Source organism: Paralichthys olivaceus, chromosome 12, assembly GCF_024713975.1.
Source record: "Paralichthys olivaceus isolate ysfri-2021 chromosome 12, ASM2471397v2, whole genome shotgun sequence".
NCBI lineage: Eukaryota > Metazoa > Chordata > Actinopteri > Pleuronectiformes > Paralichthyidae > Paralichthys > Paralichthys olivaceus.
This window is the reverse complement of record NC_091104.1, coordinates 2,014,293-2,041,063: the sequence shown is the minus strand read 5'-3', so window position 1 is coordinate 2,041,063 and position 26,771 is coordinate 2,014,293. Positions and strand designations below refer to the sequence as shown.

The window sequence follows — 26,771 nt, the reverse complement described above, 5'->3', positions numbered from 1 at the left end:
TAAAATACCAAGAAGGGGCGCCATATTCTGTAGAATTTGTTTTCTGATCCCCGAATAGTGTATCTAATCTTCTCTAGATTAATGCAGGATATCATGTCTCTGAGCCAATGTGAACAGCAAGGAGGAGCTGGGTCCTTCCACTTAAGTGAAATAGCTCGTCGGGCTAGTAAAGAGGCAAAAGCAAGAAAGTTGAGCATAGCTTTATGTAAGTTCAAATCTGGAGCAATGCCAAAAATACCAGTCAAGGGATTTGGCTCAATTCGATGATGGAGGATATCTGATAACGCATGGAAAACCAATGTCCAAAAGTTACCTAAAGAGGGACATGTCCAATACATGTGGTAGAGTGAGGCAGGTACGCCTTTACATTTATCACATGTAGGGTCGACATCAGGATACATTCGCGCTAATTTGGTTTTTGATATGTGGATTCGATGCACTACTTTAAATTGTAAAAGTGCATGTCAAGAACACATAGAAGAGGAGTGTATCCGATCAAGCACCGAGTCCCATGTGTCCTCTGTAAAGGTGTAATTTAGGTCTTGCTCCCAAGCAGTTCTTATAGTTGCCACTGAAGAGCAGTGCAGTTTGGAAATAAGGTTATATAGATTGGACATGATACCTTTAGACGGTGAGTCAAGGTTATTAAAGAAGTTTTCCATAATATTAAAGTCTGCTGTACAATCTGAAGAGTATAAATTTGAGTAGAAAGTTCTAAACTTGTCATTAATCTCTTTCTGGTCAGATGTTATACATCCATTATCAGTCCGTACTCCAGCAATAAATTGGTTCATTCTCAACCCACGCAGCTGAGTAGCCAGGAGTTTGCCAGTTTTTCCACCGTGCTCATAATAGATCAGGTGAAGGTGAATTTACATGTTGTTTATCTATGTTTAAAATCTGATTAGCAATGTCAGTCTGCTTGTTTTTATATGCTGAGAATGATATAATTTCTCCTCTTAAGTACGCTTTCATAGCTTCCCAAATTGTTTTATTAGACACATCAGGTGTTCTATTGATGCTTAAAAAAGTTTTAATATGTGTAGAGATGTGTGAGAGAAAGCTCTCGTCGGAGAGTAACAATGGATTTAGTCTCCAGTGTCTCCTTGTATAGTCAGCATCTGGAAAAGCTAGTACCAGAACCAGGGGAGCGTGATCAGAAATAACAATACTTTCGTATTTACATGACTTAAGGTTTGAGATGAATTTATTATCTATAAAAAAATAATCAATTCGAGTGTAAGTGTGGTGGACATGGGAAAAGAAGGAATATTCTCTTCCTGTAGGATACAAGAACCGCCAGGGATCAGAAAGGCTAAAATCATCAAGAAATGCTTTAATGTAACTGGCGGATTTGCTGAGAGTGGTAGGTTTAGGTGAGGAGCGGTCTAATACTGCATCCAAATAACAATTGAAATCTCCCCCGAGAATTAAAAATTTAGAATTTAGATCAGGGAGTTCAGAGAAAAATCTATTGAAAAACTGTACGTCATCAACATTAGGCGCATGCACATTGGCCAAGACCACTGGCTTATTGTAAAGCTTGCCTGAAACATGGGTAATATGTCCAAATTTATCTGCTGTAATGTTGCAGGGCTCAAAAGGAATGTTTCTATCAGCAAGGATGGCCACACCCCTGGCTTTCCTTTAAAGTTAGAATGGAAAAACTGTCCTGCCCAGCATTTACATAATCGCCATTGGTCAGAATCATGCAAGTGGGTTTCCTGAAGAAAGGCTACCCCAGCCCTGAGCTTCTTTAGGTGTGAGAAGACTGGGTGATTTAACCCCTTAACATTCCAGCTAATGAAGTTACAATTACCTTTCATTTAGAACACTTGCAGAAAGAATAGAGTGAGTAGCTCCGCAGGGGGAAAACAAAAAAAAAAAAAAAAAAAACCCTGAACCCCAAGCTCACACAGCGCTCTGTGGAGCAAGCTCAGAAAGACCTCTTCAGGTCTCGTACTATACATCCCCAGAATATACTTCCTATTTCACTAGCTCCAACATAGGTTTTTAATATTTAACCCTATGACAAAAAAGCAATCAAAACTGAACGACTAACACTAAATACACCATAAAGCTAAAACAACTATGAGCAATAACATAACACAGGTTATCATGCCTCTTCTCCCTGCACGCTGCACCTCCAGCTGTAATAATCTCCCCAAACCAGGACTACTCCGGCGAGAAATAAAAATATATTTTTATATATAATAAAAAATACGACTGCATCAACTGGTCTTGTCAAAAGCTTTAATCAGTTAAGTTGGATTTTCATGCATTATAAACAGGAGACGGAGGGGATCCCGGAGCTCCTGTCAGCTTTCCCCTCTCTGTCTGCAGTGGATGGGCCAGCAAGGATATATTCTGTATATATTTGGCAGCACTTGCACATCAAACACATTGGCCATGAGAACTAAATCTACTTTCCCTACATGTATCTATCAACGGCCTCTGCCAGGACTGGTTGGGGTGAGTGGAGAAAAAAAATATATATAGGGGAAAAAAGGAAATAAAGGGGGGGTGGAGTCACAGTCTCTGGTCATGGGCTTGAATCCAGCCCGGGAATCACCACCTGGATGTTGGCATGGTCTTCCAAGGGCGCGTTGGTCCCTCCGGGCACTCCTACCTCCCTCATGGTCCAACATGTGCAGTAGTAGTAGTGAACATGGCTCCAAAGGTGAGAGGTCCTCAGGTGAGAGTGCTGGTGGTTGCATGACCCTCCACGTTAGCCCTGCGACAAACCGGTGACCTCACTAGGTCCATCCCTCATCAGGACCCGGGCCAGGATGGGTTCCGGAGAGCCGCACAGCATGGACCAAGGAGGGGAGGAGAAGACCCAAGGAATTAGAGACATGTAATAAGATACAATAAAATAAACAAGGCAGAGAGAGAAGAGAGAAGGTGCTGGTTTCTGGTGCCTGATGGGTGATCCCCCCGCCGTCTAGGCCTATAGCAGCATAACTATGGATGACTATGGCTCATGACGTACCCACGCTTGTAAAGTCATTTTGAAAGATTTACTGGTAGTGCTGGAAGTGTGTAAATCTCAGAATCACTTTCTAGTTAACTTTGAGCATTTTACCACGATACCAATATACCTCTTCATGGCCCAACAACTCACACTTCGGGCAGAGTGGTGCTAAAAGCCCAGCTGCCCCCTAATGCAAACAACAGACCCAATACAAAAGTGATTTAGACTTGAAGGGAACAGTCTTGATTCTATGAGCTTCTAAAATATACCGTGTAAATAGAATGCTTTGCTTGTGTTTCCTATTGATGAACAGTTCTGACTTGCAATGCCTGCTCTCAATTTCAAGTCAATGTCATTGCCACAAATTTTTCAAAACATGAAAAGGCCCACTTAACTGTCTTATTATTACAAAAGTGATATTTCAAGAAAAAAGTTTCAAATGGTTTTCATTGTCTGTTACACAAATAAACCAATTCCAGAAGTACATGTTGACATTTCATCTGCTCAACTTTCGAAATTTTCGAAAAAATTGCCAAAAAATTGGCCAAAAATAGTCTATTGCCGGGAATCGAACACAGGCCTTCTGCGCTAAACGTCCCTAACACGTTCCCATTCATTCTCTATGGTAGTGTTAAATCACTATGGAGGTAATGCCCGTCCCGGCGACTGAACATTATGGCGCTGTTTCAGCTTCATCTCTGTCTTTCTTACTTGACTTTTCCTTTAACTTCAGTGACTGAAGAACAACAAACTACAGCAGATGTTGCTCTACAACTACTTTACACATGTGAGGTGTTTTATACAGCAAAGGTAAGAGACTGTTTGACTAAAGACCAGATAAATGACGGGCAGATGTATGTGTCACAGTGTCTCTTTGTTTTTTATATTAAATTACATCCATCTCTGTGATTTTCTGTTACTGTATTTGTACATGATTTTTGATGATATATAGGATATATTTCTTGGCTTACACTAATAAACTCTAAAAAAAAAAAAAAAAGATTATATCTATCAATGTGAATGTGTACAAATAAAGTATTTTGTTGTCTTGTTGTCTTAAGGCCTCAGCCCCCAAAAGTTTTATTTAACAATTTCTACACTGTGACCCATATGTGTTTTTCAGCATGTAAATGGAATACAAAGTAAATAGAGGAAGTAAACAGTACTATACTGGTTGTAACTGAACCATTGATCTTTTCAGGAATCTACATGCTGAGATCTCCTCTGCCCCTCATATACCTGAACAACCACACAGTAAGATGTATCATACGGCTAATCTTGAGTATTATTGGGCCCCAAACCGCTCCTCCTTCAAGCTGACCCTCATCCTGCTCATCATGAACAACCTGCTGCCCATCACCAGGGGGACGCCTCTCATCAGTGAGTGTCTGACCCCTGTGATGCTGGAAAGAGAACATTTCTTGGTAGAAAGTAGTTCCACTGAAAAGTGTGTCAATTATTTGGTCAACGGGACAGTGTGACTTTAAAAGAAATTATTAATTTGTTTAATTTATTGTGAACAACAGGTTCCTCGAGTTTTATTGTAAACATTTCCAACACACTACAGTATCTCGCTGTTCTTGTGTTCATCCCTCCAATGAAGAGGAGCAACACAGTCACAATCTTCTTCAACCCAGCTACTAGAGGTATATTGATATTATCTATACAATTTATATATCTATATCAATATATTATTTATATAAAATATGCTGAACAAGTCATGAAAACTTTGATCAGACAGTTGGAAGAAGTGGTTCTGTCCAAGCAACATTCAGTGGAAGTAGAGCAAAACTGTTGTCCTCTTTCAGATGATATTTCTTCTATTCGTCTTTTACAAAGTACCCTGAGCAAATAGATAATAATGTATGAGATGGAGAACATCTTTTCCTCCTCTACAATCCCTCTTTTCTAGATCCTCTGCTGAAAACATCGACCAGTCTTAAACTGTTTCGCTGGTTGAACTGGTGGTGACAAAAGGTGTTTCACCAGATGAAGATAACTGGAAAGATCCATTTATTACCTCTGTTTGTTTATTGGTTTATTTGTTTGCCAGATTACTAAAAAAATTAATTGTGGCGTTTGACCACGCCACGGGGTTCCCCTCACGACAGCCAGAGACAGACCAGTCCAACCATTGTGGGTTCAGAAACATCTTTTTATTAAGGTCCCACTGAAACGTACAATACGGAACTTAAATGGGTCCAGCCCTATCTGCTGGACCTCTGGCTTCTTGGAGTGTTCTTCTCCAGTGTGTCTCCCGAGTGTCTCTCGAGTGTCTTGTGCGTCCTCCCGAGGCAGCTCTGCTGCCTCCTTTTAAAGTCTGAGGATCAATCAGCTAACAGCTCTCACCTGTGCTGATTGATCCTCAGTGGTGCAGGTGAAGGTGCTCTCTCCGCCCCTTCACCTCCACATACCCCCACCGTCAATTTCAGGCCCGGGAGCTATCCGGCCTGAACTACTCCCCCCCCCCCCTTCCTTCCACCCGGCCAGGGGAGGAACCCAGCCCATCGACTGAGGCGCTCCGGGGGTCGAGCAGGTGGGCGTCGCGGGACGCGGCGTCTCTCAGGCGGCCTGGAGGGTGGGCGCCGCCGCACGGGCACCTTGGACCCCGGAGCAGGTGGGCGCCGCCGCACGGGCACCTTGGACCCCGGAGCAGGTGGGCGCCGCCGCACGGACACCTTGGACCCCGGAGCAGGTGGGCGCCGCCGCACGGACACCTTGGAACCCGGAACAGTGGCGCGCCGCCGTCCGGGAGACCCCGCCGACCTCGGCACCGGGACCGGAGGCGTCCGCTTCTCCGCTGACCTCGGCGCAGGAAGAGGAGCAGGACTTGGAGGTGTCGGCTTCCCCGCCGACCTCGGCACCGGGACCGGAGGCGTCAGCTTCTCCGCTGACACGGGAACAGGAAGAGGAGTCGGCCTGGGAGGTGTCGGCTTCACCGCCAACCGAGGCACCGGAACCGGAGGTCTCGGCTTCCCTGCCGACCTCAGCGCTGGAACCGGAGGCGTCAGCTTCCCCGCTGACCCTGGAGCCGGACCCATCGGCTTCACCGCCGATCGGGGACCAGCGCTCCCCGCCCTCTCCAGCTCGGTGCCGCAGGTGAGACGCTCGAGCCTCATCCTCTCCGTCTGCCTCAGGAGCTCCTCCGTCTGCCTCTGCGTCTGCCTCAGGATCTCCTCCGTCTCCTTCCCCAACGATTGTACCCAGTCCCTGTCTCTGGCTGTGCGAGGTCCCAGTTCAGGCGCCAGTGTGGCGTTTGACCACGCCACGGGGTTCCCCTCACGACAGCCAGAGACAGACCAGTCCAACCATTGTGGGTTCAGAAACATCTTTTTATTAAGGTCCAACTGAAACGTACAATACGGAACTTAAATGGGTCCAGCCCTATCTGCTGGACCTCTGGCTTCTTGGAGTGTTCTTCTCCAGTGTGTCTCCCGAGTGTCTCTCGAGTGTCTTGTGCGTCCTCCCGAGGCAGCTCTGCTGCCTCCTTTTAAAATCTGAGGATCAATCAGCTAACAGCTCTCACCTGTGCTGATTGATCCTCAGTGGTGCAGGTGAAGGTGCTCTCTCCGCCCCTTCACCTCCACATTAATTAACCTTTTTCTACCAAACTTGATGAATGGAAGGGGAGGAACCCATTTAATGTGGATGCAGGTGTGGATTCAGTTTTTTTTATTTTTTTCACTTTCACAGGAAATTCTCGACATTTTATGTAAAAAATATGTTCCTCTCCATCTGGGAATCGACCCCGGTCTCCCACGCAGCAGCCGTGGATTGTTTAGCTAAACGGCCCTAAACACATTCCCATTCATTGTCTATGGTAGTGCTAAACTACTATAGACGTAATGCCCCTCCCGGCCACTGAAAATTTTGGCGCCGTTTCAGCTTCATCTCCGGTTCTCGGGAGTCATGCTATGCAGGGTCGAGGTGAAGTCTGAACAAATGAGTCTTGAGTCTTTTGCGGAAGATGGAGTGCGATTCCGCTGTCCTGACATTGGTCGGGAGTTTGTTCCACCACTGATGTTCCACCACTGATGTGCTAAAACAGAGAAGAGTCACAACTTAAGACTAAACACACCAAGATGGCGCCACGAACGGTCGCCTCGGTGTGTTGGTGCGCACTTTTGTGTTTGTTTTTAGTATTTAATTCTGTTTACTGCGACCCTACTCGGATTACTTTCACGATGGACGAGCTTCTTTCCATCAGGGACACAACACCATCCGATTTATGTCCCAACTTTATCGCCTCTTCCGTGGATTTAGTGGACTTACTCATCAAAGGTGCGGTGGTCCTCGGACACGCAGTGAGACTCCGGCGGAGACGACGAGGGAAGCGCGCTGGGGCCCTGGTGCGCTTCAGGGAGCGGGGATTACGCTCACCTCTCCCGAGCATCCTCCTCTCCAATGTCCGCTCGCTGTGCAATAAGATGGACGAACTGCGCCTCCTCATCCGGACAAATAGAGACTTTTCCCTTACTTCTGTCTTGTGTTTCACGGAATCGTGGCTGACTGAAGCCACACCGGACTCCGCCGCACAGATGACCGGCTTCCAGCTGTTACGCGCGGACCGTGACCCGATCCTCTCACACAAGGCAAAAGGCGGAGGGTTTGTTTTTATATAAACCAGGGCTGCTGCAGCGATGTGAAAGTCATTTTACAGTCCTGTTCTCCGGACCTGGAAACTTTTTTCATTACCTGCCGACTGTTCTACTCTCCCCGTGAGTTCACCTCTTTCACCCTGGCCGGCGTGTACATCCCCCCGCAAGCTGACGTGCGCGAAGCACAACGACAACTCGCCGAGCAGGTACTGGGGGTGGAGAGGAGGAGAGAGAACACTTATTCCCCTGTTATTGTCCTCGGGGACTTTAATAAGGGGAACTTATCTCAGGAACTCCCGAAATATAAACAGTTGATCAAATGCCCGACCAGGGGGGAGAACACTCTTGATCACTGCTACAGCACCATCACCAAGGCGTATCATGCAGTTACCCGCGCTGCTCTGGGCCTGTCCGACCACGCTCTTATTCACCTGATCCCAGCTTACAGGCAGAAACTCAAACTTTCTAAACCTGCTGTGCTGAGATCCAAGAACTGGAGCAACAGAGAAGCTGTGGAGGAGCTGCGTGACTGTCTGGATAACACTGACTGGGACATTTTTAGAACTGCTTCCAACAGCCTCGATGAATACACAGATGCAGTGACGTCATACATCAGCTTCTGTGAAGACAGATGTATCCCAACACGCACCAGGGTGAGCTATAACAACGACAAGCCCTGGTTCACTGCAAAGCTCAAACAGCTTCGTTTGGAGAAGGAGGCGGCCTTCAAGAGTGGGGACATGGATAGTTTCAGACTGGCAAAATACTTGTTTGGCAAGGAGATTAAGGAGGCCAAACGACAGTACTCAAAGAAGCTGGAACAACAGTTTGCAGCCAACGACTCCTCGTCAGTCTGGAAGGGGCTGCGAGTGATCACCGGCTGCAAAACCAAATCCCCCCACTCTGTGGAAGACATGAAACTTGCAAACGAACTGAATGACTTTTACTGTAGATTTGAAAGACAATGGACCAGTTCTAACCCAGACTCCCAGCCCCCCCACATAGCTATTACACCTCTTCACCCCAGCCTGGACAAAGACTCAACCCCCCTCCCCCCCATCACACCTCTCTCTATTCAGGAGAGGGATGTAAACAAGCTTCTGAAGAAGTTGAACCCCCGCAAGGCACCTGGACCCGACGCTGTCTCCCCCTCCACACTGAGGCACTGTGCAGACCAGCTTTCTCCAGTGTTCACGAACATTTTTAACACCTCACTGGCTGAATGTGTTGTACCCGCCTGTCTCAAAACATCCACCATCATCCCCGTTCCCAAGAAGCAGAGGATCACAGGCCTTAATGACTACAGACCTGTCGCCCTGACCTCTGTAGTAATGAAGACCTTTGAGCGCCTCGTGCTGACCCACCTCAAGACAATAACCAACCACCTCCTCGACCCACTGCAGTTTGCCTACAGAGCCAACAGGTCCGTAGACGACGCAGTCAACATGGGACTCCACTTCATCCTCCAGCACCTCGACTCCCCCAGCACCTACGCCAGGATCCTGTTTGTGGACTTCAGCTCCACATTCAACACCATCGCCCCAGCTCTTCTCCGTGACAAGCTGACACAGCTGAGCGTGCCTGAGCCCACCTGTAGGTGGATCTCTAACTTCCTGACTGACAGGAAGCAGCGCGTGAGGCTGGGCAAGCTTGTCTCTGAGTCCCGGACCATCAGCACTGGAGCCCCACAAGGTTGTGTGCTCTCCCCTCTACTGTTCTCCCTCTACACCAACAACTGCACCTCCAGCCATCCCTCTGTCAAACTCCTGAAGTTTGCAGACGACACGACCCTCATCGGATTAATCACCAACGGGGACGAAGCCGCCTACAGAGAGGAAGTTAACAGCCTGGCTTCCTGGTGCAGCCAGAACCACCTGGAGCTGAACGCTTTGAAAACTGTAGAGATGGTGGCAGACTTCAGGAGGAGCCCAGCCCAAACTGCCCCCCTCAGCCTGTGCAACTCCCCAGTTAAAACAGTGGAGTCCTTCAGATTCCTGGGGACCATCATTGCACAGGACTTGAGGTGGGCGGAGAACATCACCTCCATCACCAAGAAGGCCCAGCAGAGGATGTTCTTCCTGCGGCAACTGAGGAAATTCAACATGCCCCAGAAAGTGATGGTTGAATTCTACACAGCCATCATTGAGTCCATCCTCACCTCATCAATCACCGTCTGGTTCGCTGCCTCCACTGCCAAGGACAAGGGCAGACTGCAGCGGATCATAAGGTCAGCTGAGAAGGTCATCGGCTGTGACCTGCCGGCCCTCCTAGACCTGTTCCACTCCAGGACCAGTAGGAGAGTAGGCAAGATCATTGCTGATCCTTCACATCCCGGTCACCACCTGTTCCAGAGACTTCCCTCCGGAAAAAGGTTCCGGGCCATCAGGACTAAAACCTCTCGCCATCTGAACAGTTTTTTCCCCGTGGCAGTGGGGCTCACAAACAAGCCCCCTGCATCACACTGACTCTGCACCGCACTGACTCTACCCCACCACACCCCACCCCCCTGCACATAATTTATAATTTATTACTTATTACTACTGGCACTATCACCAATCTCTGCACCTTCGCACAGCACGTGCCCATAACCCTGTTAATCTGTTAATGTATATATGTATATTCTTTATTTTATTTTATTTTATTTTATTCTATTTTATTTTATTCAATTTCTTACATATTGTTGTTTTTTATATTGTTGTTTTATGTACATAAGTAGTGCACCAACGACACCAAGGCAATTTCCTGTATGTGCAAACATACTTGGCAAATAAAAGAATTCTGATTCTGATTCTGACTTCGCTGAGCGGGCTTTGCTTGCTCTCAGTGATGGGGGTACTAGTCAGCCAGCTGATGTAGATGAGCAAAGTGCTCTCGCTGGGGCATGTGGTCTGACTAGTGTTTGGAGGTAGACAGGTGCAGTTCCATTGACGGCCTTGAAGGCCAGCACCATCATCTTGAATCGGATGCTGGCCCCAACAGGAAGCCAGTGGAGGTCACGGAGGAGGGGGGTCACATGGGACAATTTGGGAAGATTGTAAACGAGGCGCGCTGCAGCGTTCTGGATACGCTGCAACGGTTTAGCTGCAGAGGCTGGGAGTCCAGCCAAGAGGGAGTTGCAGTAGTCCAGACGGGAGATGACCAGCGCTTGGACCAGGAGTTGCGTTGCGTCTTTTGTGAAGAAAGACCGGATCCTGCGGATATTGTAGAGGGCAGACCTGCAGGATCGGGCCACAGCAGTGATGTTGGGGGGCGCAGGACAGTCCATCGTCTAGGATTACGCCCAGGTTCCTTGCCGTCGACGAAGATGGTACCGTGACATCCTCGACAGTGACTTACAGGTCCATATGAGGGCAGTATTTCCCCGCGATGAAGAGCAGTTCAGTTTTCTAAGGTTGAGTTTGAGGTGATGCGTAGCTGTCCAAGCGGAGATGTCTGCCAGACATTCCAAGATGCACGTCACAACGTGGGTGCTGGAGGAGGATGTGGGAAGAGAGAGGAACAGTTGGGTGTCGTCAGCATAACAGTGGTAAGAGAATCCATGCGATGTGATTGCAGAGCCTAGCAATCTAGTGTATAGTGAAAACAGAAGTGGTCCTAATACTGAGCTTTGAGGGACACCAGTTTCCAGAAGGCAGGGATTGGACAAGGAGCCATTCCATGTGACCTGAAAGGTGCGATTTGTCAGGTATGATGTGAACCAGGTCAGAGCAGAGTCAGCAATGCCAAGTTCAGCCAGAGTGGAGAGGAGGATTTGGTAGTTGACTGAGTCAAACACAAAGGATAAGTCAAGGAGAATGAGGACTGACGAGTCGGACGAGGCTCTGGCGGCACCGAGAAACTCAGTCACTGTGAGGCGGGCCGTCTTAGTGGAGTGACCAGTCCTGAAGCCTGACTGATTAGGGTAAAGGAAGTCATTTTCTGAAAGATAGGAGGACAGTTGGTCTTAGACTGCACGTTCCAGTGTTTTAGAGAGGAATGAAAGAAGAGATACAGGTCTGTAGTTTCAGATGTCAGCTGAGTCTAGGGTGGGTTTCTTTAGGAGTGGCTTTACCATGGCTGTCTTGAAAGGAGCTGGAATAATGCCTGAAGTGAGGGAGGAGTTGATCGGAGTGGTGAGGAATGGCAGGATGTCATGAGAGATGTCTTGGATAAGGGAGGAGGGAATCGGGTCAAGGGAACAGGTGGTGGCACGGTTAGACGTCACTAGCGTGAGAACATCTTCAGAGGAGAGAGGGCTGAAGCAGGTAAGGCCATCAGAGGTGAGGTTTGGGGGAGGTGCTTTCTGGATGGGCATAGGAGTAAATGAGGAGCTGATGTCTTTTACTTTCTTGGTAAAGTAAGTTGGAAAGTCATCAGCAGTGAGGGAGGAAGGAGGGGGAGGAGTAGGAGGGGTGAGGAGAGAAGAGAATAAGGAGAATAGTTTCCTGGGGTTGGAGGCAGAGGAGTTGATCTTTGACAGGTAGAAGGCAGATTTAGCTGCTGATACTGTTGAGGTGAAGTCAGAGAGGATGTGGTGCTAATGGGCAAGGTCATCAGGATGATGTGATTTTCTCCATTTTCTCTCTGCTGCTCGTAGCACCGATCTATTGGTTTGCAGAGATATAGACAGCCAGGGAAGGGGGGGGGGGGGGTGATCGTGCCGGTAGGTAGGTGAGAGGATATAGAGCATCTAAAGAGGACAAGAGAAGGATAGCAGAGTGGAGGAGGCTTCCTCAGTAGACATTAGTGAAAATTTGTCTGTAGATGGTAGTGAGGAAAGAACAGTAGAGGAGAGAGCAGAGGGAGAGAGGGATTTCAGATTGCAGCGGGTGGTGACCGTGTGAGGCCTGGGGGCGAGGGAGGTGGTGAATTTTAAGGGGAGAGAGAAAGTGACAGCGTTTTGGTCAGACACAGTGAGTGGTGCCGAGGTACTACAGGATCTTGTGAAGACAAGATCGAGTTGGTTCCCAGCCCGGTGGGTCGGTGGAGAGGGGAAGAGGGTGAGGTCAAATGTGGAGAAGAAGTCAATGAATTCAGAGGAGCGCAGGACAACGAGCGGTGTGCCATCGTCAGGGGAGCAGCTCAGGAGGGCATCCATCTCATCAAAGAAGTCACGGAAAGGACCAGGAGGGCGATAGATCACCACAATGTTGAGTTTGAAAGGAAGTGTGACAGAGACAGCCTGGAATTCAAAAGCAGATCTGGGAAGGTGGTCCAGGGGAAGGACCTGGCAGGACCACATGGGGGAGAGGAGAAGACCAGTTCCTCCTTCTCGACCTGTTTGTCTCGGGGAGTGTGAAAAGGAGTAGGCAGATTAGAGGGAAGCTGGAGTGGCAGTGTTTTCTGGAGTGATCCAGGTCTCGGTAAGGGCCAGGAAGTGAAGAGTCTGCAGGGAAGCATAGTAACATAATTGACAGATATGTATGTCACGTTGTCTTAGGGAATGTCTTTGCATTTTATATAGAATAACATTGATATCTGTGCTTTTCTGTTCCTACTGCATATACAGTATAAAGTAGAGTGAGCTTAACTTAGCAACACCGCGAAAAAACTTTACTGTAAGGTTATAAAGTTAATGTTATTTCCGTGGGACATGAATTCAATTCAATTCAATTCAATTTTATTTATATAGCGCCAATTCATAATTTACATTATCTCAAGGCACTTTACATTTAAAGGTCAAGGCCTTAAAACAATATTAACGTAGAGAAACCCAACAGTTCCCACAATGAGCAAGCACAGGCGACTGTGGAGTGGAAAAACTCCCTCATTAACAGGGAGAAACCTCTGGCAGAACCAGGCTCAATGTGGGCGGTCATCTGCCTCGACCGGTTGGGGTGAGGAAAGAAAAGGAAGGGGGAGGAAAGGAGAGATGGGTGGAAAGCGGGGGAGCCAAGAGAGAAATGAGGTGGAGAGAGAGAGACTGGGAACAATTGGGCACCATCAGTATCAAGGCTGACTATAACAATAACAATGTAGTGATCTACAACAGGATTATATATATTAATGAATTACTGAGTTATTGTAATTAATGATAACAATGGTGATGGTATTCGTTTTTGTCCTGCAGCCAGAGTTATCTGAAACGAGAGAGAGAGAAGAGCCAGAGGGACTATGGGAGGACAAAGTGACACTTTGACATGATGACATGTTAAAATAAATAAATAAACAGGTGTGGGGGGGCAGAGAGACAGAGGGAAGTGATGAAGTGCTCAGTGCATGATGGGAGTTCCCCCAGCTGTCTGCTGTGGTGCTGTCTAATAATGTTGCCTAAGGGGAGCATATATAAGGTGAAGAGTATTGGTCCAAGGACAGAACCTTGTATGGATGTGCATGGAGGAGTCATTGTTAACGTTAACAAAGTTAAGTGCTGAAGAGGAACCTGGGGTTGTTCCTATTTTCTTCTATTAGTAATGAATATTAAGAGGTTCGGGCATTTCTAAGTGCTTTTTTGTAATTTATAAGGCTATTCTTCCAGGCTAGGTGGAAGTCTTGGCGATTGGTGGAACGCCACTTACTTTCTAGCTTCAGCGATGTCTGTTTTAGAACGCACGTTTGGGAATTATACAATGGAGCTAATCTCCTCTGACTTAGTTTCCTCTTTTTTAATGGGGCGACAGCTTCAAGTGCTGTTTTTAGTGAGGCTGCAGTACTATTTACAAAGTTATCAACTAGTGTGGGAGTAAGGTTTTGATAATCTTCTTGTATTGTACTGACACATGGCTGAGAGGGAAGGGAAGAGGGGAGCAGTTCTTTAAATTTGTGAACAGTTTTGTCGGATAGACATTGACTATAATAGAATTTCCGTCCAGAATTGACGTAATTAACAATTCTGAATTCAAATGTAAGTAAAAAATGGTCAGACAGAAGAGCGTTCTGTTGGAATAGTTATATTTTCTATGTCAATGCAATATGTCAGGACAAGATCAAGAGTGTGATTCAGGCACTGGGTCGGTTGATTCACATGTTGAGTGAAACCAATCGAGTCTATTATTGATTTAAATGCTGAACTAAGGCTGTCATTGGCAACATCTAAATGAATATTGAAATCACCTGCTATAATGATCTGATCTGTTTTAAGAACTGTTTTAAGATAATTGCATTTATCACTGCAGAAATCTTTTGTGATTTACCTCTAAACCACTGATCAAATTATTATTATTATTGGGATCAGATGTTTTTTCCCTTCCCATAACCCCTTTTGGTCCAAAGTTCCAAAACTTTCAATACTAATTGTTTTTGTTCTCCTTTGCCTAATAGAACATGGAGATGAGAATTTGATACCTTTCCAGTGAGTCAATCTAAGATACTGAGACAACACAGTGATTGAACACACAAGAAAGTGTTACTTACAGAGGTGAGGGAAGAGTTAAGAATCTTCCATTGATATGCATATATCAAATCCTCTAGTTACATCTACGCCTTGTGATGTTAAAATTAGCATATTACTCAATGAACACACCAAATCTCTACCTATAAAATCTATCAGCCAGCGTGGTGACAACAAAAATTAGTGTTTAAAATTTCCTTAACCTCATTTTAACAAAACAATGGTACAGTGTATCTCTCTATCACTGTCGTACCTGTTGCTTCAATTGTTTTAAAACATCTCTAACATTCATTTTTGGAGTTATATTAAACTCTTCACATTAAATGACTGATTCTGTTTCACCTGGATCTACCAAAAATGTGATGTCTTTACCGTTTACTGTGATCGTGTGTTTTTGCATATGTGCATCAGTTCTAACAGTAATTCACATGGTTTGCGTGTTACAGTGCTCTTACGAATTTGGTGAGTAGGCTGAAACTTTCTCTCTGTCTCCGTGTCTGCACCAGATGAATCCTTCACTGTCCCCAGCTCCACCGCTACTCTGTGTATTGGTTCTCAGGACAATCCCTGATCTAAAGTCCAATTTTGCCACATTTTAAACAAGCGTCAGTTCTTCCACGTCCCCTTCCTCTCCGTCCATGACCTTTCTTGTGCACGCAGACTTGGTTTTGATATGCTGCCAGCTGTCCTTTTTCTTTGTCTTGCTGTTCAAGAGTTTTTCTGCATGATCAGCATGACCCCATGCTAGATTCACCATTCACCGCTCCTGTGCAGAGACGGATCTTGCCACTTTCGAATACTGAGTCCCCATCTCAGTCATCAGCAGTCTCTGCTGTTCAGTGCTGGTTCCAGTTGCACTGCATACCGCTCCCCCACTTAACACTTGTGGGAGAGATGAAATGGTAGGTTCTTTCATATTGGTGAATGTCCATGGTCTGGAGATCAGCTGAGTGTTTCCATCTCCTGCAGCCACCTCCACCATCGGTGCTTGCAGGGTTGCATTCAAATCATAAATTGCTTCCTTCCCGGTTCGCCGTGGAGTATGTGAGTGGTGCATGATGGAGGCCTATCCACCTCCTCTGCTGCAACAAGGTCGAGGTCTGGATGGAGGTTAGGGACACTGCACCGCTGCTGGCTGTAGTTGTCCTCTCGGTGGAGCTGAGTCCAGATCAGGGTCAAGTCGGACACACTGAGACTTGGAGATTAGTTCAATCCCTACCTTCTGTAAACTGTCCCTGATATTCACTTCAGTTAACCAAAATTCACACGCTCCAGTACAAATATCCCTACATTTCTTTTTCCCTTCTAATTTGTCCTCACTAACTCGTTCCTCTCTAACTCTACGCTTACCATCACTTATTAACATATACTGAACATTAAGAAAAGAAAGTGGATTAGCATTATCCTCATCTTTCTTTCCTTTACCAATGTTTAAACCCATTTCTTTAATAGGTTGTCTCAGCAGTTTTAACATAACTCTTATTTATCAATTTAAACTCCCCATTTTTCAACAAAATACAAAATTTGGAGGACCAAAGTTATGCTGATATGGGAAAAGACATTTAGAAATTCCCTAATTTATTTTAATCCGTTCTTTTTAATTTACTTTTGTTAAAAATTTGTTGTTAGGATTTTAATTTTAGGATTTAAGTCTTTCTTAATAACCTCAAAAAGCCAATTAGACCCATAATATACTTAAGTTTACTTAAATGTACTTACCTTTGGGGGTTGAGAACTTCTCTTAAAGCAGATTCATCGCAGTGTCGAGATGATCCTGGCTCAGGTCTCAGTCCCATCTCCAGTGCAAAACTCTATTTACTATATTATATCATAGTTTGTTAAATCATGAACTCGACGTCAGAACCCAATATAACAAGTGTATTAAAATCAACAAACACTCCGTATATTCCTATTATTATATCTTGTATATATCAATACTCCTTAACTCTGTGACCTCCTCTCGGATCACCAACCTGCTTATTCCAATACCATACTCATTAGTTCCCAATTAACTATGTGACCTTCTCTAAGATCACCAACAGGCTTATTCTATATTAACTCTGTGGTCTCCAAGATCACCTGAAGCTTCCTTGATTCTACATCGGTTCCAAACCTTGCCATGCCAACACGTCTGTCTCTCACCCTGTGAGAGAACCGTTTCCCTTCTGAATTTGTCTTCCCAGAAAGACAGTGTCTTTGTGCTAAGTGGTCCGCTGGATCACAGCAGTGAGAGCACTCTTTGGTTTTCAGGCATCAGGCCCTCACGTCTCTACCTTCTTTTCTCAGGGAGGTTGAGGTCAGAGTCCCAGACTCCCTGCGCAGTTTTACCTTTCAGCCCTGAGATCCAGAGTGTCTTCTTACAAGAGTGATCCTGCCGACAACACCAAAATTGTGGTGGCAATTTCTGTGAAACAAGCACAAAGTCAAACACTTCTTTCTGAAAGTTTAATTCAGCATCTGCAGATGGACTCATCAGTACACATCACCTGAATGACATGCACAAATGAGCAAAGAACATAGGAGAATCAGTGTTCAGTGTGAGATCCCAATCAGAGATACCATAAAGTTGTGGTTTCTCGAGGCCATAAAGCTCAAGTCTCTTAAGCCACCATCATAAGCCTTAAGGTTACCCTTTTAGATTAACAATTTGGTCAACTCTTTGGTCAGTCATTCACATACATACATCATGCAATTAAACATACACAAATGTAAAAATTTCCATTACAGGAGCAATGTAAGCCATGCTTCGGCATAAGGTCATATATCGTCTGGGGCTTAGTGCATCGCACTGTGATCATGTTGGTGGCAGACCCAGGTGGCAACACTACCAGGCTGTGGGGTTCCTGTCAGGGTGACATGAAACAAAAAAACAAACGATTTGTGGAAAAGGAGTATATCAACTTTTCGGGGTTTTTTTGAGAAAAAAAAAGTTTAAGAGAGGATGTGCTCAGTACTTACATGTCTGCAGGATAGCTTAAACATCATCCTATGGTCTGCAACGGTCAGCTCTTTTCTTAGGGTCCGACTGCACGCTTTCACCAATGCTACTGTCTTCATGACATTTTCGTAGAAGCTAACTCCTGGCTGAATCTCAGTGTATGTGACACTAGATTGGTTGACAATTTCAGTCAATGGTTGTTTATCTGTCAACAATGACTCAAAAGCTCCAGAGCCCAATAGATTAAACGTCGGGTCTGACCATAGCTTCTTCATTGTAGAGAACAGTTTGGCTATATAGCTCCAAACACCAGCGCTGGATAGGTGAGCGCAAATAACTCTCAAATGCTGGGTCTCATTTTCTGTACAGTTCCACCTGCTCATGTACCACCAAGACCTGATGTGGGTTAATTGATGTGAGGCTGTGGCACACGGCACCATCGGACAACCACTGTCATGTACTCCATCATTTTAAAGCTTGTCGAGCAGACAGAGATCTGTTTCTGAGGAGAAACCAAGCACAGAATGATCTCTTCTGCTTTTATGCACTGATGAGGACCTTAAAATGTGAGTACAGATCTGAATCATCCCACTTCATAAATTTATCCAAACACCCCTTGTTTGTCTCACCAAGGTTTCTCATTTTTTTAAACGAAAGGTGGTTGGATAAATTACAAAATATCTGGTTGGATATACAACATGTGATTGGATAAATGAGAAACCTGGTCGGAGCAACAATGTCCGGTTGGATAAACGAGAGTTGGTCAGGTAAATGACAAAATATCTGGTTGGATATTGTGGTGGCAATTTCTGTGTCTCTTAAGCCACCATCATAAACCTTAAGGTTACCCTTTTTAGATTAACAATTTCGTCAACCATTGTCCGCTCATGCAATTAAATGTAATTTCCATTACAGGTTAAAACAAATAGGAGAATGTAACAAACTTCAGGAGCTTGAAGTACCATTGTAATCTTTTTTTTTTAATTTTAACTGAATTTTGGAGAAGAAGATTGTCCTCAACTAGATGCATTGGATAATCCATAGTAGAAAACAGGAGAGCTGACAGAGAGCTTTTTCTTGCAGCATTCAATTCCATTGCCATCTTCTCCTGAGCCCCCTGTGCCTCGACAGCAACGGCAGCTGCCATCTCTTCCAGAGCCTCCTGTGTCTGGACAGCAGCGACAGTGTCAGCTGCCATCTCTTCCAGAGCCTCCTGTGTCTGGACAACAGCGACAGTGTCAGCTGCCATCTCTTCCAGAGCCTCCTGTGTCTGGACAGGGAGAAGGAACTCTGTCACCTGGAGCCCCGTAAATCACCTTTCCTTTGCTACATGAACACAATCAGACACATTAGAAGACAGATACAAACGGAGGCTCAGAGGTGTGTGTGTGTGTGCGTTTGCATTAATGTGTGTGATACTTACAATAATCCAACAGGAGCCAGCCTCACCTCCAGGTGTTTGGTCAGCTTCACTGCTGGCACATTGTTGAACTGGAGACAAGAACAGACACAAAATAAGAGATAAGACAACCTGCATCCTCTGTGTCATCTGTCCCCTTGGTGTCAGAGAGTTAAAACCACAACCTGTTAGTTATAATAGTTTTCATCCAGGATTGTATCAGTGCCTCATCCATAAGCAAGACATACACTATACTGAGCCTTTATAATCAGTATCAAAGTCCCCGTCTCTTCTCTGCCCACTTAAATACTTCTTATTCATCCAGTAATGAAATGTAACAGAATACATTATATTAACAAAAGTAAAAGTAAAGTCACATTATTAAAACCTACTCTACTATAAGAAAAATAATATATGTATATATATATATATATATTTATATGTATATGTAGCGGCTTTGTACTCCTCCGTTGCGTTGTGTATTTCACAGAAGACGACCGTCAACTTTGGCAAACATGTCTTTTATTCTTAACATCTGGCAGAAGGATCGCACAGTTAGTCCGGGTTTCCTCACACACACACACACATACATTTGATCATCAGATAAACAGCAAGGTCCAACTGCTCTAATATTAAAATGAACATAACTGAGCTAACACAGCGTAATGTACCTGGCAGAAGGATCGCACAGTTAGTCCGGGTTTCCTCACACACACACACATACATTTGATCATCTGAAAAATGTAAAATGGAAAGGAAGTGCGGGTTAGCTAACACATGCCACACTAGCCATTTTATAAACAAAGAAAAACAAAACAAGGATCGGCTCAACTGTTTAGGAAGTGTATGTTAATGCAGTGCAACTTAAACCATGTTTTAGTATTAAGTTACAGTTATTAATATAAAACATTAGCGGAGCTCATATTCGTGCACCTACCAGATAAACAGCAAGGTCCAACTGCTGCTATCTCCAGGGGGGCACATCCTAATCTACGGGGGGGGGGGGCACGACCCTAATCTACAGGGGTGCTGCATTTAAGAACCCCAGGATATTTAAGTGTCAGTGTTGTGAGATGAGTTTGTATGGCAAGTGGAATCATACTACACTTTAACTCCGTTACACTCCCCCCTACTGATCTCCACTTGCCCATACGCCCCAGACCAAAATAAAAAAATAAAAAGCAAAAACAAATAAATAATGAGACCGGACTGTACATTACTTGACCCACAAACCTACCAGGCACCAACAAGATCATATCAAGAGGAGGACATGGGTAGTAAAAAAAAATAAATAAATAAAAAAAATATATATATAAATAAATACACAAAGAATTCCAAAGTGAACAGTGCTGCTAATATCACAGATACCAAATACTCCAGTCAAAAGACCATTCCTTAAGAATCAGAATGAAAAAGGGTTGCAAAGCCTTCCAGCACTCACAGGAGAAACATGCCCACATACATGTTAAACTACTCGGAAATCATGTTAGTACAACAGCACGCAAATCCACAACCTGGACACACCCATCCAGTGGCCACACACAGGTGTCAAACCATCACAGAAAAGAAAAGAAACAAACAAACAAAAAAACAATCAAAACAAAAACAAAGAAAAACAACACACACACAAAAAAAAAACAACAACAACCCCCCCCCCTTAAAAACTGAAGGAACTATGGGCTATATATGAACCAATAACCACACACACATATGTAAGGCCAATACATGAAATAATACTAGCGACCTGCAAGAACTTTCAGATGCATGTTCTGAATAAGTCTGAGGACCGGTCTAACAACCCTACCATACCTCGTCCGTATCCTCTGCAAACTGCCACTGGAAAAGTTCAACCCTGCCTCTGACGCTAAAACAGAACCAGCATCAAAAGGCAACATGCCAACAGAAAGAGCAGAGTCAGCAGGTCGAGAGTCAGGTAAGTCAACAGAACAGTCAGCATCAACAGCAGGACTACAAGGGTCAGACTGGTCCAGTTTGTCAGATCTGGTCTCGTCAGAACCGTCAAGTCCACCGTCACCGTGAATGTCAGGATCAATCTGGTCAGGCGAGTCAGATCCTATTCGGACATGTCCATCCACATCACCCACAGTAGATGAATGATCTCCCGTGGAGACTGGAAGCTGAGAGATCCAAAAAACAGTCCTATCCTCAGGTCCACTGCCAGGAAGAACAGTTGAATCATCCTGTTCAGCATGCCCCAACGACTCATCCACAGCCTCATCAGTCAGGGAACCGTCAAAGGATCCGTCATCCTCCAGATCAGCAGGGACAGGTAGGAAGTTCACAGGCATAATGAGGTTCCTGTGGACCACTTTCTCCTGATTCGTCGAACAGTTCCTGAGTCTGAAGGTGTGAGTGTTATCCTGTTTCTCCACAACAGTGTATATGTGACCCTCCCAGCGATCAGCCAGCTTCCTCCGACCTCGTCCTTTGTTGGCCAACAAGACTCTGTCGCCAACATCCACAGACGCACCCCTCACCTTGCGGTTGTAAAGCTCAGTCTGCCTCTCCTGTTGTTTTGCGGTTGAAACCTGAGCAATCCTGATAGCCTCCGCCAAGTCCCGTCGGAGACACTCCACATAAACATCATAATCCACCACTTGCTCATCCATGAGCACAGACTGAAACAACATGTCCACAGGCAACCTGGGAATCCTGCCGAACATCAGTAGAAAGGGTGCAAAACCCGTGGTTTCATGGACCGTTGCATTGTACGAGAAAGTGAGTGAACGCAGGAATTGGGGCCATTTCTGTTTGGCTCTGGGTGGAAGAGCTCTGATCATGTTCCCAAGGGTGCGATTGAACTGCTCAACTGATCCATTGCCCATGGGATGGTAAGGTGTCGTGTGAGATTTCTCAACACCAGCGACTTGGAGCATCTCTGCAATCAGGCTGCTTTCGAAGTTTGCACCTTGGTCTGAGTGCACTCGCTCTGGGAAGCCATACACACAGAAGAAGTTGTTCCAGAGTTGATGAGCAACAGCTTTAGCCGACTGGTTGGGACAGAGATATGCCTGAGCTAGCTTAGTGAAATGATCAGTCACAACGAGTACATCTAGAGACTTGTTGGATGAGTCTTCAGCAGACAAAAAATCAATGCAAACCAACTCAAGAGGTCTAGAGGTCTTAATACTCTCAAGTGGTGCCCTGGCCTCAGGTTCAGGAGACTTACTGACCAGACAACGGCGACAACGCTGCACATATTCCTTGACATCCCTCTCCATCCCGATCCAGTAGAACCGCTGTCTAGCCAAGTAGAGCGTCCTCCTCTGCCCTTGGTGACCTGCCTCATCATGGATCCCTCTCAGGACCTTATCTTTCAGGTGAGAGGGCACGACATACCGGTAAGTCCTTTTCTTTGTCACAGCATCCTTCGAAGTGCGATACAGAACACATGCTTTGATGGTAAGTTGTTCCCAATGTCGGAGCAGCCGCAAGGCTCCAGCTGGCTCATGTTGGCGTTCTCGTCTCGACGGCCGTCTCTGACGTTCCACAAAGTAAAGCACCCGACCCAAGCATGGATCAGCACGTTGCAATGATGTCAGTTTGTCCTTGGGCAAAGGGCGGAAATCAGACAGCTCCGAAGGTAGAAGAGATTGAGTGAGCTACGGCAAGCAGAACGCATGTGAGGGCAAGCAGTCTTCTTCTAGGGAATGTTCCAGAACAGCAGATACTGCCTTCGAAGAGATAGGTGGATGCTGAGGCACTGCCGCTGCACTGTTGAAGGCCACAGACAAAGGGCGGTACTGCAGGCGGTTTAGAGGATCACAGGACAACCGAAAAGCATCCTGCACACAGACAGGCTCTAGGGCATTCGCTTCCTCCAGAAGGGCACCATAGGGAACTGTTGTGAGTCGATGGAGAATACTAGGGCGCACAAAGGGTTCACGGCTGAGGGCATCTGCCACCACATTTTTAGGACCAGGAATGTACTTGATGTCAAAGTCATACGGGGCCAGTTTCGATACCCACCTCTGCTCACAGGTGTCTAACTTTGGTTTACTAAGAACATAGGTGAGCGGGTTATTATCGGTCCAGACAGTGAATCGCTGGCCTCTTAGCCAGTGGCTGAACTTGTCGCACACAGCCCACTTAAGTGCTAGGAATTCCAGCCTATGCGCCGGGTAGCGAGACTGGGCATAATTCAACGACTTGCTGGCAAATGCTATGGGCCGAGCAACATTATCACCATCAGCCAGCTGAGAAAGCACAGCCCCGAGGCCATTGGAGGAGGCATCAACCGACAGGAGAAAAGGCCTACTGAAATCGGGGTGAGCAAGAGTGACATTGTTTAGCAAAGCCTGTTTCAGCTTCCTGAAAGCCTCGCTGCATGCAGGAGTCCAATCAATAGAAGAGAGGTCCCGAGACATAGGCTGGATCTTTTTACCCTTAGTACGTCGCGGTCTTTTCCCACCTGAAGTCAGTGCGAACAAAGGCTTGCTAATACTAGAGTACCCCTCGAAAAACTGCTGATAATATCCAACCATCCCAAGGAAGGATCTGATTTTGGTGGGAGCTGGGATGTTAGTGCCCTCTACCATTAAATCCTTCTCCTGCAGTGCAACAACTGCTCTAACTTTCTCCGGGTCAGTTGAAATCCCGCCCATAGTTACAATATGCCCCAAAAACTTTACTGAAGGCTTCATGAAATGACACTTTTTGGGAGCCAGCTTTAGGTTGTGCACCTTTAACCTCTCGAACACCATCTCCAATCTCTGCAACGCTAGCTGTTCATCAGGAGCAAACACAAGGATATCATCAAGATAACACAAGAGGCTCAGAAAGTTTTGATCACCAAAGATAGCCATCATCATTCTCATGAACGTGGCCGGACTGTTGCAAAGTCCTTGCGGGAGTCTGTTGTACTCATATAGCCCAAATGGGGAGGTGAATGCGGTGAACTTTTTGTCCTCCTCATGGACCTCCATGTTATAGTACCCAGAGGTCAGATCCATGGTCGAGAAGAATGCATTCCCCCCTAGGGCGGCTAGGGCGTCAGCCTGATGAGGCAAGGGGTGTGCGTCACGGAAAGTGCGCGCGTTCAGCCACCGAAAATCCGTGCAGAGCCGCAGGTCGCCATTCTTCTTCCAGACAAGAACAAGAGGTGACGCGTATTCGCTTGTAGATTTCCTAATGATGTCACGCTCCTCCATCTCATTTAAAGCCACCCTCAGTTTCTCATAGTGAGATGGGGACAGTCGGCGATAGGGAAGTCTGAAGGGCTTGCTGTCACTTAGTCGGATGCGGTGGACAAAGTCTTTGGCTTTACCACAGTCCAGTCTGTGGCGAGAGAAGATGGACTCATATTTAGCCAACAGGTCAACCAACTTTGCCTTCCAGAAGGGGGACAGGTGAGTCGTGTCAATGTCAATGTCTTGCAGTCCCAGGTCAGAGAGAGTGGGACTCAGAGTCGGTTGAGCAGTACAGTCCGAGTCAACAGTCAAGCTCTTTTCACTGGCTGTGTCAGATTTGTCAGCTATCTTTGTCACAGAACATTTCACTTCATCAGGTGAGTCAGTCACATAAAAGTAGTCAGTGTCAAAGTCTTCCAGTGCTACACATGTTGACACGTCAGCAATCTTGCAGTTGCGTCTCAAAGTCACTGGTCTAGGGGAGGGGTTAATGACCCTCACTGGAACCCATCCATCGCCCCACAGCGGTGTCACAACACGGCCCACCATCACTGAACGCGGCACTGTTCTTGACTCACTTGGCTCCACAACCACCGTGCTGCCGGCTGAAAGACATAGATGAGCAGGTAGGCGACCCCAAACCAAATGTTCTGTCAAAGGCTCCAGGGTCACTGCATGTTTGATTTTAACAGTCCCCACCTTATCGGGACACACATCCCCTCTCCATGTCTCCACTGTGGTCAACAGCTGCAGCAGGCTCCCCTCCTCCCCCGGAACCTGATTGGAAGGAGACACTTTCTCCCCGAAGCCTCTAGAGTGCATCAGCACCCGAATAAGGTGTTTCATGACATTGCTGCCAAGTATGAGGTCATCACTTTGTCCCTCCACAATGAGCGTTGGAACGGAGAACCCACAGCCAAACACCCTCATCTGCAACTCACACACACCAACAGGATTTGTTCTTGAACCTCCACACCCAACAAGGACAACTGAAGTGGGGGAAATAGAGTCAGGCGAAACAACATTGTTCTGCTTCAGTAGAGGGAGAACACGAGAGCTCAAGGAACAGGCCATAGAGCCGCTGTCAAGCATAGCTCGAAGTTTGACAGTATCTTGGATCAGCACATCAGTGTGAAAAAGGTCATCAGTTGCAGACAGTCTTTGTGTATTTTGAATCATTACAGTCGAGTTATCACCTGCTACGGAGCAGAACTGTGAGTATACTGACTCAAGATCAACATTATCTGTACCTTGTGGGGAATTGTCATCTGGCCCTACACTACTCCCCTGCTCATGTGGGCCAACTAGTTTCCCTGCTGGTTGGAACCTCCAGGCTGAACGGCAGGCAAGCCAGAAGGAGGAGCACTATGACAGGTCACAGCCTGATGTCCAGTAGCATAGCAGCGAAAACAAAGCCGTTCTCTCCTGCAGTGAGACATGGTGTCATGGTCGTCACCCCCACAAACAGAACACGGACCCCGAGACCTGCCACGGCCGCCAGCACCCGACCTCGGCATCCTGGAGTGCCAGGAGGCCTCTCGTTGCAGCAGCCGCTCAAGAAGAGTGATAACATGGTCAAGCGACTGCCCCTCAGACTGCGACATCCTGCCGGCTGCAACCGGTTGAGGGGCCGGGGCCTCTCCTGCAGACTGGGCATGGCACTGCAAAACGTTCACAGCCTGGCTGGTTTGCAGGCTTCCAGCTGGGTGGGAAGATTGACGCTGCTGGAGGCGCTTCTTCCGGTGGTGTTCATCCAACCTCACCTGAACATCAGTGGCAGTCCACTCCTCCAGCGGCTTGCAGCCAAAGATTAGAGACAGCTCTGTGTCCGGACAGTGAGTGAGAAACATGACTGTCACTTCACGAGAAGGATTGTCGAGGGTCTTTCCCTGTCTCTTTAATCCGTCTACAGCAGTGTCAATGGATTTGTTAAGTCGAATCCAATAGTCAACAGCAGTCTCAGTAGGTTGAGGCTTTGTGTCATAAAAGTCAGCAAGAGGCATAAAAGAGGTCACAGAGTCACTGAAGTGCTGCTTAAGTATGTCAAACACAGGTTGAGGGCCTGACTTTAAGTCTAAGGAGGGTCGACTGCGAAGCCCAATGGTCACCACATCACGTGCCCTCCCCCTAAGCTTGCCCAAAACTTCATCCACCTGGTTACAAAGCTCAATGCCCCTCTTACACAGGTAAAGCCTCATAGCTTCCTCCCACTCAGAAACTGGAATCCTATCAGTGTCATCTCCCCTGAAAGGATGTGGCTCATAACTATCATGGTTGATTGTCAAGTTAACCTTAGAAAAGTCAGCTGTGGTTGACTGGGTCATGTTAGCATCATCAGCTGGAATGGACTTAAGACATGAAACAATGTTCTCACCTATACTGGTCCCTATCTGTTTCACAAGT

At 46.4% G+C, this 26,771-nt stretch overlaps 1 protein-coding gene and 1 pseudogene across 1 annotated transcript; both read right to left on the bottom strand.

Moving 5' to 3' along the window:
- Window positions 1-6,747: 6,747 nt before the first annotated feature.
- On the bottom strand, window positions 6,748-22,460 carry LOC138412250 (uncharacterized; annotated as a pseudogene).
- LOC138412387 (retrovirus-related Pol polyprotein from transposon 297) lies at window positions 19,724-25,547 on the bottom strand. The gene has a single exon (XM_069536139.1). It carries the CDS (start codon window positions 25,545-25,547, stop codon window positions 22,842-22,844), a length of 2,706 nt encoding a protein of 901 aa, XP_069392240.1. The 3' UTR covers window positions 19,724-22,841.
- Between the last annotated feature and the right edge of the window lie 1,224 nt (window positions 25,548-26,771).

Excerpts from the sequence above, each read along its gene's own strand:
- LOC138412387 (XM_069536139.1), bottom strand. The coding sequence starts at position 25,547 with ATGATTCAAAATACACAAAGACTGTCTGCAACTGATGACCTTTTTCAC.